The following is a 14,832-nucleotide window of genomic DNA, read 5'->3' on the forward strand; positions in this document are numbered from 1 at the left end:
GCCGTATTTGGCGGCGGATACTTTTGCACAGCGATTATTTTTGATTCGTCTGTCTCGATTCCTTTCTGAGATATTTTGTAACCTAAGTATTTTAATTCAGGGGCTGCAAATTTGCACTTTTCGACATTAACTTTTAGACTGGCCTCATTTAATAATGAAAACACCTGTCTTAAATCCTGTACATGTTGGTCCAGATTATCACTAGTAATAATGATATCGTCTAAATAGATAAATGTGGACTTTCCAAGAGCAGGCCTTAGCACAATGTCCATACATCGCTGAAGTGTTGCCGGTGCCCCTGAAAGGCCAAACGGCATACGCAGGAATGCATAAGTGCCAGACTTGGTTATAAAAGCAGTCTTAGGCACGTCTTCCGGTCTAACCCCTATTTGAAAATAACCAGTCGTTAAGTCTAAAGTCGTCATGTATTTGGTAGAAGTTATGTTCCTTAGAATTTCTTCAATAATAGGTAACGGATATACCGGATATTTAGTCATGGAGTTTAATTTACGATAGTCAATCGCAAAACGCCACCTTTTTGGATGTGTTACTGGATAGTCATTGTTTTTCTCACATAAAACAACCGGGCTAGCATAACTACTTGAGATGGGCGTTATGATCTTTTTACTTAACATATCTCTAATGTGTCGCTCTATAATTTTTTCTTTATTCTTATCATACCGGTATGGTTTGTGGCGAACTGGCAGTGAATCTCCGGTGTCGATACTATGGTTAGTAACTTGAGTAAATCCTGAAATATGACTAAATAACGAAGCAAATTCACTTACCACTTGTCGGATTTTTTGTTGCTCTTCCTTAGGCAGGTGGTCAAGGTTTAACATTGGTGGTTCTGTTTTCTCTTCTCGAACTGGTTTCATCGTCAGCTTAAGGGACGCTTCGTTAAAATCCAGTGTTGCTTCTGCCTCTGAAAGAAAATCTATCCCTAAGATGATATGTGCTTGCAGATTCTTTACTATAAAAAACATAATCTTTACTTGCTCGTCCTTGATACGAACGTATAGCGATAATTTACCTATGCACTTGCATCTTTCTCCCTGCGCAGCTAACACTGTCGTATTATCCGAATTATATATGCGGTATTTCCGAAAATACTTCCTAAAAATCTTCTGCCACACAGGAACACTGCGCGCCTGTATCCAGGAGTGCGGTGGCTGGGATGTTATTCACCAACACTTCAATCTTTGGAAGAGTCAAATTTTTCACCATCACTGTATTTAACTTGAAGGAAGAGGGGTTTTCTTGCCCTTCGGATTTCCGCACCCTCCCGTCAGCAGAAATCCGTTTTAGTTTAAATCTTGTTTTTTCCTTTCCGTGCTTTCCTTCTTTTTCCACTGGCCTTCAGACTTTTTTCCTGGATTACTATTGAACTGTCGGCGTTCGCCGGTTGTTTTTGGATACTCAGGTTTTCTTGCCCACTGATTCGCTTTGCTTCCGTAGCCGTGTTCTTGACTTTGCTGTGGTCTTGGCGCACCAAATTGGTTTCGTTGTTCATACTGGCGTCTTTTTTCAATGTCCGCCGTTCTTCTACTTTCAAACTGGATTGCTAGCTCAAATAACTTTTACAGTGTAGTCGGATTCCTTAATTCAATAAAGTCTTGTACTTGGGGAAGTAACCTCGGCAAAATCACTTGAATTATCTCAGGATCCGGACGGTTTCCATACAAGAGTTTGAAGACGGGAATTTTTCTTAAAATAAAGCTTGAGAGATTTTCAATTCGTTTCTGGTATATGCTGAAAAGTTCCGTTTCTAATTTTGCACGATCCCTTACGACAGGGAAGGCTTTTACTATGGCAGTCTTGAAATTTTCGTAAGTATAGGTGGGACTTCCCGCTTGACCCAAGAGACTTCTGCCTATACATTTGAACCAATTAAGCGCTTGGCCCCTCAAAGCGCTGGTAGCTAAGGTGACTTTCTGGAACTCATGCACGGGATACATCATGAAGTGGTCCTCCAATTTTTCCAAAAAACTGGTTACCGGTGAGTTTCCATTAAATGTTGCTTCTGGTTTCATCGATGCGCGCATGGTCTGGACGATGTAACCAAATCCTTCCAGGGGGGCAGCTGGCATTTCTGGATTCTGAGCCGCTTCTGCAGGCAGCACAGGTTCTTCTTGAAACTCGGCCATGGTTATTCTTCTTCGTCGGGCGCCACTATCAGGTTCAGTGTTCCTCCTTACTTGCTTGAGGAACATTAAATGACCTGACTCGGAACAGGGAGCTTACTAAAGCTATGTTCAATAAATGTGGGAAGTAGACAAGATACACAGGAAGGGTATACGAAACCCTTTATTTTTCTCTCTTTACAATGATTTCCGGACTTCGGAATACAGAGACCAACCACTTGTGGTCTGAACGTAAGAATATAAAAATATTAACTAAATTCTAACTAAACTAACTTTGGATTAATAAACAAGTGTCTACTTGAAGATTGGCCGTATATTAACAGAAAGGCCGTATGTAGTACAGAGAACTGTTAACACTACGATATGTTTAAAATTATCAAGAGGATTAAACCTCTGGCCTTGAAGGCAACCGAGTAAAACTGCTAAGGCAAGCGAGTAAAACTGCTAAGGCAAGCGGCCTGCTTCTACTAACTCCTTCCTCTCTCCCTTGCTTGTCAAAAAGCCACAACTTAAGTACTTGGCGTTCTCAAGACAAATTTGCATAAATAAGTTAAAGCTTTTAATTCTGGCCGGAAGTAGAAAATAAGAAGTGATAGTAAAGATTTAAAATAAAATAAACGTTAGTAAAACTTAAGATCCTTACAACGTTACCTAAGAATTAACATCATGATTGTGAAATTTAATGCCTTACGTGAAATTTAATTTTGCATATCAAGGTATTAGATGAATATTTAAATTTTTGCAGAAAATTGCATCCGCTTTTAAGAGAACATCACATTACAAATCCTTTATCTTTTTTATGGCAAACTTCAGCAAAAAACGTTACGAGCATAAATTATAACTTTTTGAAATTATTTTGTACCTTACATAATAATTTGGTATCATTTGTTGCATTGCAAGTCTTATGATATATTCAAATCCTCATCTAGGTAATTTTTGGATGAAGTTCAAGGCTTAGTTTTCAAACACTATGGCACATTTTACATTCTTTTCATAATTTTCTCATTCAAATAAGAAAATTACAGTAGACTTCCTTTTAACTGGGGGAATATCGGAAAACACCTCTACGTTTAACCAAAATAACTGTTAATCCGACTGAAATTAAAAAAAAAAAAAAAAAACACAGAAAAGATGAATAACCCATATTATAATTAGTATAAAAATATGATTAACAGTGTTAATGATGTGTCTTTATTTTCAAGCAGTTTTATCAGATGAATACTTCTTAGAGAATCTGGAAAATACAAGGCTGTAGAAATTAAATCGCATTCAAAATAAGACCGTCCTTTGAAGCAGAAAAAAATGCTATTGTTCACAGTTACCTTGTATTTAGGTATCAGTGGCAAACAGAGATTCAATAGCTATACACTTAATTTACTTTTGCGATTTTTTTAATGGATGTTTTAGCAGTGTTTATATATTACAGATTATTTTTAGTTAAATTACATAATATTCTGTATAAAACCAAATCTCAAAGACAATTATAAAGGTAGTATATCTAATAGTATCAACTATTAACCGCTTCCCTTACAAATTATTTTGAAAAAAATTGCAAAAACTATTACATTTTTTAAAATTTTATTATTAAATACAAGAAAACGAAAACAAAACAAAATATGTAAGTTTTAAGTTGAATTTTTAATTTTTTACCTGTGTAAAAGCATTTAGTTTTAATATTAGTTTACTATCCCGAGTTATCTCGGGAAAATGAAAAGGTAAATATTAGTCTTTGTATGAAAGTTTTTGAAAAAAGAACACAAAGTGATACCTGACACACTGGTATCTGGTCTTTTTCCTTACTGGATCAGTGTTGTCAGATCGTGCGATTTTTCTCAAATTTGCGACTTTTGACAAACTTGTGCTACTAAAATTTTAGTATATGCGATTTTGCGAAATTTTTGCGACTTGCATCATTTTCTTATGCTACTTTTTGCGACTTGCATCATTTTCTATGCTACTTTTTGCGACTTCAAAATTTTTCTTTTAATATGTCGTATAATGCTTTGATGTTAAATGTATCAATTAAAAATAATTTATATATATATAAAAAAAAAACAGTTTGTTTAGACTTAAATAGAAGTTGGCATATGGCAATCTTGTTTACAAGTGGGCTTTTATTTTTCAAGGCTGCAGAGCTTGCCGGTGAAATGAGAAGCGGGTAGGAGAAAAGGAAAACGTGGAAAAGAAAGAAAGAAAGCAATTCCTCAGGACCTCTCACCTTCACCCCTCGTCCCCGTGGGTTTTGTTTTTCAGTCAGTCTCCCGTCTCCCAGTTCTATGGTGATAACGAATCGAACAAAAGAACTTGCAGCTTGCGCGCCGTTTATTAAGTACCCAGACAGAGAAAGAAAATGAAATTCATTTTCCTGATTTATAACATTGCTAAGAACTATGCAATGGAAATGTATTAAAAATCAAAGCAACAACATTTTTACAAATAACGACGCAAATAAATTTAACAACGAAAGAACAAGGCTTTCATAAGTAATCATAATCTGAAATAAATAGACCACGCAGAAAGAAATTAGAATCGAATACAGTAACTTACGCAACCAATAGACAGTAAATTTGTGATGATGTCAGATGTCATGTGAGCATGCGTAACTATGATGTTACAAAAATCACATGATCTCTGGCGTCATTTGCGACTTTTTGAGTCCTTTTTTGCGACTTTAGTTGAAACATTTCTGGCAACACTGTAACTGGCTTACCTCCGCAATCTCTTTTACGGGAGCACCACTGTCTCATTTTATTTGATTTTTTTCAGCAACAGGAATAACATCTGGAATACGTCCACCTCTTCATAATCACTATCTGAAAAATCATCATTTTCGCTATCTTGCATCATCGCCATTATTTTACTTTTTTTCAAAGCAGCTAGCCTTCTTTATCTAATTGTAGAAATAGAAAATTTAGATAAAAATATGCAAATTATCAAATGTGCAGAGGTTTTAAACAATGCTACGGGGCAGCTCCGTATTGTCGAATACCGAATACTTCTAGTGTTTGGGTTCTCCTATGAAAGGCTTATATTTATCTCAGATCTCTGTATTCTGGTTGTTGTCGATTATTTTGATGCTCTGACAGTGCTATCACAAGGTCCCATATGGAAAAGGAAGTCTGCTTCTTTCTGTGTACAGATGACGGTATAGTACACTTGTAGCAAGTTGCAGGTGAAGGGCTTCAATACGCTTATCTGAATCAAACACAAGACCTTCACCTGATGTTATGATGCGGTGTGTCACATCTTATGACTCGCGGGCTATTACAATATGCCAGAAGATTGTAAACCTATCGTGACGTCCTCCGTGGTTGCCATTCAGGGCAAAATATTCCAGTACAACGATAGGTGAATGCCAAGTATCTGCCCAAGAGCCAAGTATCTGCAGCTACTCTACAGATTGTTGATACATCAACCATGCAGATCACCGGATATGCTTCAGCAGAACACGTGTGGGACCAAATCGAAAGACATATCTGTCGCCTTTTATAAGCACAAAATCATGTTGCTGTCTTACACAAATGGGTTGAAGAAGCATGATTCGACTGTACTGCAGGATGTCATCTTCACTCTCTATGACATAGCACTGAATGGCCAGCTGTTGCATTGTCGTTGGTTAGAAGTACTCATTAACCCCTGGGTGACGTTAAGAGCTGTGTATTACAGGGCATATATGCAACACATAGCTCTTGTTATATGGTACCAATCGAAATAAATTCTGTTCCATTAGATGACATATGCATTCCTTTTCTGTGTTAAGTTTAAATTTTTACGACTTGGAATTGCATTCCTTTCGACAGTGTGTGTTTTTATTGCCACAAAATGATAATTAATATATCAAATCAAAATAAAGCTGTCGAATCAGATTTACAAGAGTTATCTGTAACTTCCTTTACTTACACGACCATATTCCTACCATATATTTTCTAACTAAAATTTTCCTCAGTGTTCACAGCAGCAATGTAGATTTTGTAGACATATAGGCTTCTGGCCCATTATGACATAAATGCAATAGCTTTAATAATGTTGCGAATTATGCGAAGAGAGAGCATCTGATCTCAGTTGCTTAGTTTCTGTTGTTCCGAGTTATTAGTTCCGCATGAGCTGATGTATATTCGAGTTAGCTTTCTCTTTAGATGTACTTTGCATTGCATTGTGTTTAACGTTTTTAGTAGTTTGATGCGTACCTACTGATTGTACTCTGGGATACAGTGAACTCCTGTACGAGTATTTCTGCCGAAAATTTTAGAACTATAAATTGTTTATTTATGATAAAATAAATTTTTATTAACCTATCATCGGACTTACTTGCAATCAATCTGTTACGAACTCGTACGCACGCAACAATATATTCCCGAAATAAAGTGTATGATTGCGTAATATCTGGTGACCCAGGCGGCAAACTATGCGCTATGGAATACTAAGTTATTTCATCAATTGAGACTGATCTAACACAGCGGAAGCCATTTCTACAAAGACGAAAGCTATCGTATAGTGACATTATACAGTGGTATTAATACCGGAGGTTTTCTTTTTAATTTGTTGCGTATTAAATTAATAACACGATGCTAATATACAGAGAGTTATGATCATCTTAGATGAGATCAATCATCTTAAATAATTTTAAGCATCTTTAACAAATTCATGTAAAGAAAAATTGTTGTATTCGGCTAGCTTAAATAAATACTCAATTGCTGTTTGTAAAAATAGAGGTTATATTTCTTTATATGATTTTTTTCTCATTACTTCCTTGAAGCATTTCAGAATTCTCCTTTTTGGATTTTTCACTTTTTTGGAACAGTGAAGTGTTTGAGCATATATGTGTATTTGCTTCAGTTCATCACATTTATTTTTTCTAACCCATGCGAAATTTTAAGAAGTTGATATTACATTAGTAACAACATTTTGAAACGTTTAAATTTCATTCCTTAATAAATTCTATGTTTATTTCAGGCTGAATCCAACAAGACAAGAATCACTGCAGCTAACCAGCGTGCAAGTAAACTTCTGAAAGAATAAGGGGAAGTGGAACACGGTCGCACATTCAATACCTACTTCCAGTATAGCCATACATCATTTCCTCAGTATCAGAAATTTTGCTACAATTTTCTTTTACAATTTGTAATAAGTGCTGATTATGGGCATTCATTTCAGTTCAGTCTAATTATTATTTTTTACAAAGTTTGTGACAGATTGTGATAGCAAGGGCCCTGCTTTGCATGAATCACAGAATATATTCACAACGAACTAAACCTTCAGGTGGTGCAACTGCTGCTGCATATATACCTATATTATGCACGAACTCAAAAAGTCAGAAAGAATATTTTGAATTGTTACGATTGGGATATTAAAAAGGGCTCTCTAAAAAAGATTTTTGCATATACAGTATTTCTTAAAAGTAAATTAGGCTTGAACTCAACACTTACATTGAAAGGAAAGTGTTATCTACTAAATATGCTTTAACTATTTATTTTTAAAGTTTCATTTTATTTTCTTTAGTATCCAAAATTGCCCACAGAAGTATATTGTACGGAAAATATTTTATTATCGTAGTTGACTCTATAGATATTTCATTTACCCAAAACAAATCATTCTTCCTATGTCAATTCCTTTTAGCATGATTTCACATGAAATAAATTTTTAAATGCGAAGTGTTTTAACTTTGTTTTAGCTGGTGATTTTATTGCAAACCTATTGCAATTCATTATTCTGAAATAATAACTTAATTATTCTTCATGTTGTATATACATAAAATAAATCTCATTTATTTCTGGCATAGTATGAGGGAAAAGAAGATTTTATACTGCTGTGATTTTCTTGCTGCATTTATGTGTAATTTTCAATGCATACTTATTTCCCTTATACATGTTCACTTTTTGAAGAGTGCATAATCGTATATTCTATGAATCTGCAATGGAAATAGGGGCCTTTGACGTTTCTTCACTGTTTAACAAAATGGCACTATTAGTAAATACCCTCTTACCAATACCGAATTTTCTTTGAAACTTCGACTAAGTTAAGCGACCATGTTCAAAGGAAGTATGTGCCTAGACGAAAATGTGTAATTACGTTCGTCATTTGTTTCTTCTTTTATGACTTCAGAATATAAAAATATAAGAATGCTTTTCAAATATTCACTCTTTACCTAAGCATCTGTGTTAGTGGTTTTAAATGTGTGAAAAAAAATATATATATACATACATACATACATATATATATATATATATATATACATAAAGTACCCCCACCGCACCTAAATATACGGTGCTTTTGGTGTTACTATTAGTAGATGGCATTTGTTGTACATATGCATGATAGTAAACAAAATATCAACTGCATTGTTATATTTATCTATTTACTTCTCAATGTTATATTCTCAGACTTGGTAGCTTTTTTTCGTCAGTATGTACCTGGTCCTGAAGCTCAAACTATTTGTTATTTATTCTTAAAGAAAATACACGTTTCAAAACTCTTGAAAAAAGACCATAAGATAATTAAAACTTCCCAATGGTGTATTTTCTCTATTTCAGTTACTTTTTCCCATTTCTCTGGAAGTGCTAATTTTTAAAGTATAACAATGAATTATTTGAAATAAACCAGAGTCCTTATAAATATTTTTCTTGTTATGTTTTTCAAAATATAATGGTTAAGTAATATAGCAGATGTTTGTAATTATTTGTAATAATTCCTGCTGAATGTTCCTAGGCTATTTAGCTATCATTTTAGCTGATTTACAGGTTTAAGCTTTTAAAAATTCATTTAAAATGCTTTCAATTGCCTAATTTTTGTCATTTTTTAAAGTTTTCTGAATACAATTAATTTTTCAGATACCACTTGCAAATATAAATGTTTTTAGAATTATACATTTTCTTAATATCTATAAAATTTTATAAATAAAGATCTAAAATGTCAAGCTAAAACATTACGCTAACTTTTTGCTGCAGATATTTTCATAGAGAAACGCCATTTTATGTAGAAACGAAAGAAAGCAATTTATTTTATTTTATTTTAATGCTAAATATTACATTCTACTTGATTTTGTGAAAACATCTGCCGAAATTAACGAGTGAATTTAAGACGCCAAGTGTGAGAATCTAAACACAGCACAATTCGTAAATTGTGTTACTAATACTTAGAAGAATGGGCACGTAATGATCTCAGTATTTCTTTAGATAAAAATATTATGAATATTGTAAAAAGAGATTAGTTATGTCTTTAGTCCTACTTGTTAACTGTACAGCTTTTAAATAAAATTAGTTAATTAATTCTAAATCGTGTTTATTAAAATGGTACATTATTCCAAGGTTTCTAATTTTTGTTCTTCCAGCTGGACCAAAACTATGCAGTTATCGTTAACTATTATCGGTGTATAATTTTCTGCTATTTGGTAGTCAACCAGATGTATAACATAATAATAATGAATGATTTTAGTTTTAGTTTGTCTCTCAAAAGCCTTATCTACTAAGCCTCTCTTTGTAACATGAATTTTTTTAAATACGAAGTTGTATGCATTTTGTTCAAAAAAATATCTACCATTTTGAATTTATTTTTATAAATATTCTATTAGCAAGAAAACTGCATATAATTAGAAATGTTTATTATCTATATGTAATGAATTATATAAATTTTATACATTTTTATGGAATACATTTTTTATTTATAATCTAAATTTTGAAAATTAGTCAACAAATCCTACAGCTTGCATTAAAGTGTAAAAATTTACTTCATTATAAATTCATTTGCTCACAGCATTTCAAAGTATTTTGAATTTTCATTTTAGCGATGCCCTGATTGTAAAATTTATATACTGTATTCGAATATTTCCTTTTAAATTTTAGGAAATTTTCTCAAGATTGTTGAAATTTAGTACTGGCAGGTTTAAAATTAAACCTTAGCAATATGCGGGTGTTTAAGCTGGTCTTAGATCATTCTTCAATAAGATGGTGCTATAACATCTGATTCTTCTGTGATTTATCACATTAAAAATTTTGACTGTTTATTTCATTTTGTATACTGATGTCGATTTCACTTTATAGCCATTTAAGTGATTTAATATTTAGTTTACTTAATATAAAGTTTATTAAAATTCATCATTTAAACTATCACTTTTGCTTCCTTAACATTTCAGAAAAATAAATATTTAGATGCATGTGCACTTGTGTTGTAAGTGTAAACTATGCAAAACATTATTGATCATGATTGAGGATTAACATAAGGTACTTACTAATGTAATATAGACAGTATTTTTCCTTTGTTCTTTAATGCTTAGGATAATGACCGAAGTTTGAAAGGCATTGACTGTAAGTTGCATGTTCAATTAAATTAAATTCTGAAATGAGAATCGGTGCATCGCTAATTGTGTAACAAACCGTGATCCTATAAGTGTCATATAATGTACATAGAAATTTAAAATATTGTGTGAAAAAAAATGTGTGGTATATACACTTTTCTTCTATGTGTGTTGTGGAATAAAGCAGTTCATCTGTCGCATTTTTAAAAAAGTTTAAAAAAAATGAAAAACAAAATATGTCTGTTTTCACTGTGTAGCAAAACATGCTGTGACACACTTTAGATAAGTAGTTAGATAATACTTACTTACATTCTTTGCATTAAACAAGTTACATAGGGCAGATTTCCAATGTGCTTCAAATCTGCAGTTGTTATAATTCTGTGTTTAACTATCTTTATTTTTAATGTGTTATTTCAGTGGTGGTTAAGAAATTATCATATTATTTATTATTTATTAATTTTCTATTATAGTTTTTTTTCATTATTCCTGATCATTTCAATTAAAATTATCTCGAAGAATGTCTTTACTAACTGGCATTCACTTTTGCAGTTTTCTATGAAATATTTCGCAGTCTTAAATCTAGATGTGTACTCACATATTGAAAATATCTATACTCAATGTCTTACGATAAAATATCTTTCAGTTTATTGGCAATTTTTTCCCCTTGATTCTACTTTGAGATCAGCAGTTTATAATTTCAATAAGAGCTTATGACTTCAATTTATTTACATCGTAGAATTCTAAATTATCACTGCATCGAGTACCTTATGAGTTTAAGAAGTACGTAGTTGTTTCACATAAATAGTCATAGTATCATTACTGGATCGAGAGGGTACTAAGAGTTAAAATTTCTGTGATAGTTTGAAATGAAAATAATTTGCAAAGTACTTTATCATGTCACGTCAACACTTTAGTTTAGCTTTTAACTTGATACAAAGTATCAGTGTTTATAATAATAGGTCTATTCTTGTTTCAGAGGTTTAGATAATTTCAGTTCTTTGCTCTCATAATTAGCGAAGGAAGTTGGACATTTACAATAAGTTTGGATTCTGTGTCGATACATACTCGATATTACATTATTATATTCGATAATACATACCAAAGTTCGCATTGAAAGATATAAATGTAAGGCGAAAATTAAGAATGCTGTAATCCATACACTATACGAAAATTGACTTTTTTTCAATATTAATCTGGTAGAATAATAAATCTTTAATTCATCAAAACTGAAGTAGAAAGGTTTGTTCCTGTGTTCGTGTATTCTTATTAGGTGTAAAATTTAATGCAATTCTAACATTACATTTGAGCTGAATTACATTTGTCATACTTGATAGACCATAATGCAGTTTGGTTTCGAAAACAGTTCTACACTTTTGGATTGCTTTGGAAGATTCATCAAGTTTGCTCAGCATCTCTGAAATCATTTTACGGAATTTTTGAGATTATGCTAATTACGGGACAAACTTTGTCATTTACGGTATTACATGTGATGATAATTCAAGGAAATGGCAGTATACTAGTATGAATGCATCTAAAAATAGGAAAAAAAATTTACTCATGTTTTGGAACACCAAAAAGTTTTTAATATGTGTAAAATTAAATTAGAACTGTAGTCTTGGAATTTATAGAGTTTTTCTGGTTTGCAAAAAGTTATTCCAACAATATTGGAAACAGCTTAGTATTTAAATTAGAATAAAAATAATCTTTGTTGACATGCAATAAAAAATCTGCTTTAATTCATAGTTTTTAATTCGTAAGTTTTAATCATTGAATTTACAAATTCTGAGATCTTAACAAAGCAAAATCAATCAAATTTAATTTAATATTGTAATTCGTACTGCTGAACTAAATTCCACGGTTTCATTATTTTTATGCTAATTTTAAAGGAAAATGTTACAAAGAGAATTCATTCTTATATCACAGAATGCTCTTTTTGAAAATTTTTATTGCACCTTAAAGTTATATAATATAATATTAAAATCAAGCAAGAAGGTTTATATAAAGTAGAATCTCCTCTTCCTAACTATACTGCTTCCTAAACGAACAGATAGATGTAAATGGTTACAAGATTTAATTTTGACATAAGATATGGTTTTTTATATAAGACTTTAAATAGCATTCATTTATCCTGTTTAAATTGAATTATCCCTGTTTTAATGTCTGAAAGCTTTAATATGAATCTTTTTATATTTTTTATAACCTTTCAGAAAACTTACATATTTAATTTTAATTTATGAGCAGAAAGAGTTTGAAACGAATGCTTCTTGGACCAGTTATGGCTAAACTGTCGTGTTAGCTATCCCTGATTTAAATCATTGTAATTTTATCTCTGGACATTTTGTTTTGCTTGTTTTAAACTATAAAGAGGCGATCTAAAAAATGTAACCAAAGAAATTAGTTAGTTGCTAACTAATTTCAAGTATATTTAAATTTTTATAATTATTTGTATTACAAAAAAAAATATTATTTAATCCATTCCATTCCCTCAGTTTTAAGATATGGTTTCATCTTTAGCCTGATACTCAGGAAACTTTACAGGAATTTTTTCTGCCTAAATTTTAAAATTATTTCGTCTTTTAAAGGCTTTTTGAAAAATATCTAAATAAAGATTATATTTTTTTCATTGAAAAACAACAGAAATATTTTTTTAGATAAAATGTAAATCAGTTGCATTTCCATCTTCGTTTCCGAACATATGCATACATGACTTTGGCTTAGAAGTAAAGAATAAGGTCTGATACTAAAAAATTCTAAGATAGGCAAGAGAAGTAAACTAGATTTAGAACTGGTGTGCTATTGATGAAGGCTGATAAATTTTACTAGGCATACAGTCATAAAGCTTTGATAGGGTTGGTGTAAAAACTGCATATTAATTACATTGTATTGAGAGTCATTTCAAAGATATATTAAAATGTAAATAGTGAAAAAACGGTTATACATAAACGAATTAAAATTTTTATTGCTATCTGATGATCATACGATGCATTGAATTATCCAACATAACGACATAAATTTATTAAATGAATATCATGTAATTTAAAGAATTCTTTTTATGTAATAATATATGGTATTGAATTACGGTACTCGATATTTTAGGTATGAAAGTAAAATATGTATATTAAACTAAGAATCTAAAACAAAAATGAATTGTACATTGTTATGTATAAAAATTGTAATTAAATTAGGAAAATTTGAGTGCAACTTCCTACGCTTTGTGATTATATTTCCTGCAATGTTATGTTGTTCTCTACATTGTTATAATGTTGTGATACTCACATGTATTTAAGGAATATTTATGGTATATGTTATGTAAATAAAGTAGATATACGAATTTAGAACTTTCTCGTACCTGCTATTAGCAGCTTTGTATAAATGAGGGAAGAGTTGATACATATGAATGCATCTTGAATGATAGACTTAAACATATCTTTTATATTTTATTTTTCATTTTTTGAAGTTAATGTTTGTTTAATGGATTTCATGCATCAGTATCTTTCAAAAGATATTTAGTTTGCATTTATTTAGCTTCAGTATTTGATTCTCAGTTTTATGTGAATATATTACTACTTCTTCATATGTAACACTAGATATAATTGTATTTATATATATCTTTTGTTACTGCATTTGTTATTGCATTATTTATGTTTTATTATCCATGTAAAATATTATTGTGTTATTTTTCATACATTAGGATGTGAGAAACTCATCTATGTAATATAATACCTGATTTAATATTTTCTGATGCGTAGTATAGAGTGATCACCGGATTCTGTCAAAAAATGCTGATGCTGTTGTTCATAAAAATTAGGCTATAGTCACGATGCATATGTGAAACAAGTTATATGAAATTTTACTTTTCTGCATTTTTGCACTTTTTAAATCATTTCCACTGCTGTAATTATACCTTTAAATTTTTAAGCCTTTAACATTTTATATAGAATGGGAAAGTGTTATGTTGCTCATAGGATGGTGGAAACTATATCGTTACAATGATATTAAATCTAGTGATCTGTACATATATAATTAAACTGTAGATATTTTTTATGTTTGTAAAGATATTTTGTTTCATAGTTTATCAGATAATTTCTGTAAATATTTTTGTTCCTTAATAAAAATTAATTTTCGAAAATGTTATTTAATTTTGTTTGTTTCTATTTCTCAAAGAATAGGAAAATTTCACATAGTACACAAAGCATAGATCTAAAAACGAAGGTTTCGCAACAAATGCATATTTACTATACATATTCTGTAAGTATCTTTCAAAATTGAATTCAAAAGCGCTGGAAAGTTTCCTTCATTAAGAATAAAATTTGAACTGATTTAACAGAGTCTAAAACAAATAAGCTGTAGTGATAACCCTTAAGCTCCTAAGAAGATTTCTATCGCTGATTTTCTAAA

General features: G+C 31.3%; 1 protein-coding gene across 1 annotated transcript in view; it reads left to right on the forward strand.

The window, feature by feature from the left end:
- Positions 1–14,568, forward strand: part of LOC118195689 (synaptosomal-associated protein 25-like) — a 94,474-nt gene extending 79,906 nt beyond the window's left edge. The window contains exon 8 of the mRNA XM_035367019.2: positions 7,098–14,568. Within this exon, the coding sequence (XP_035222910.1) occupies positions 7,098–7,163 (66 nt within the window). The 3' untranslated portion in view covers positions 7,164–14,568. The remainder of the gene's footprint in view (positions 1–7,097) is intronic.
- The last annotated feature ends 264 nt before the right edge of the window (positions 14,569–14,832 follow it).

The sequence above is a fragment of the Stegodyphus dumicola genome, chromosome 3 (genome assembly GCF_044657685.1).
Source record: "Stegodyphus dumicola isolate Sdum_Otavi_A_Nest chromosome 3, ASM4465768v1".
In the NCBI taxonomy this organism is placed as follows: Eukaryota; Metazoa; Arthropoda; class Arachnida; order Araneae; family Eresidae; genus Stegodyphus; species Stegodyphus dumicola.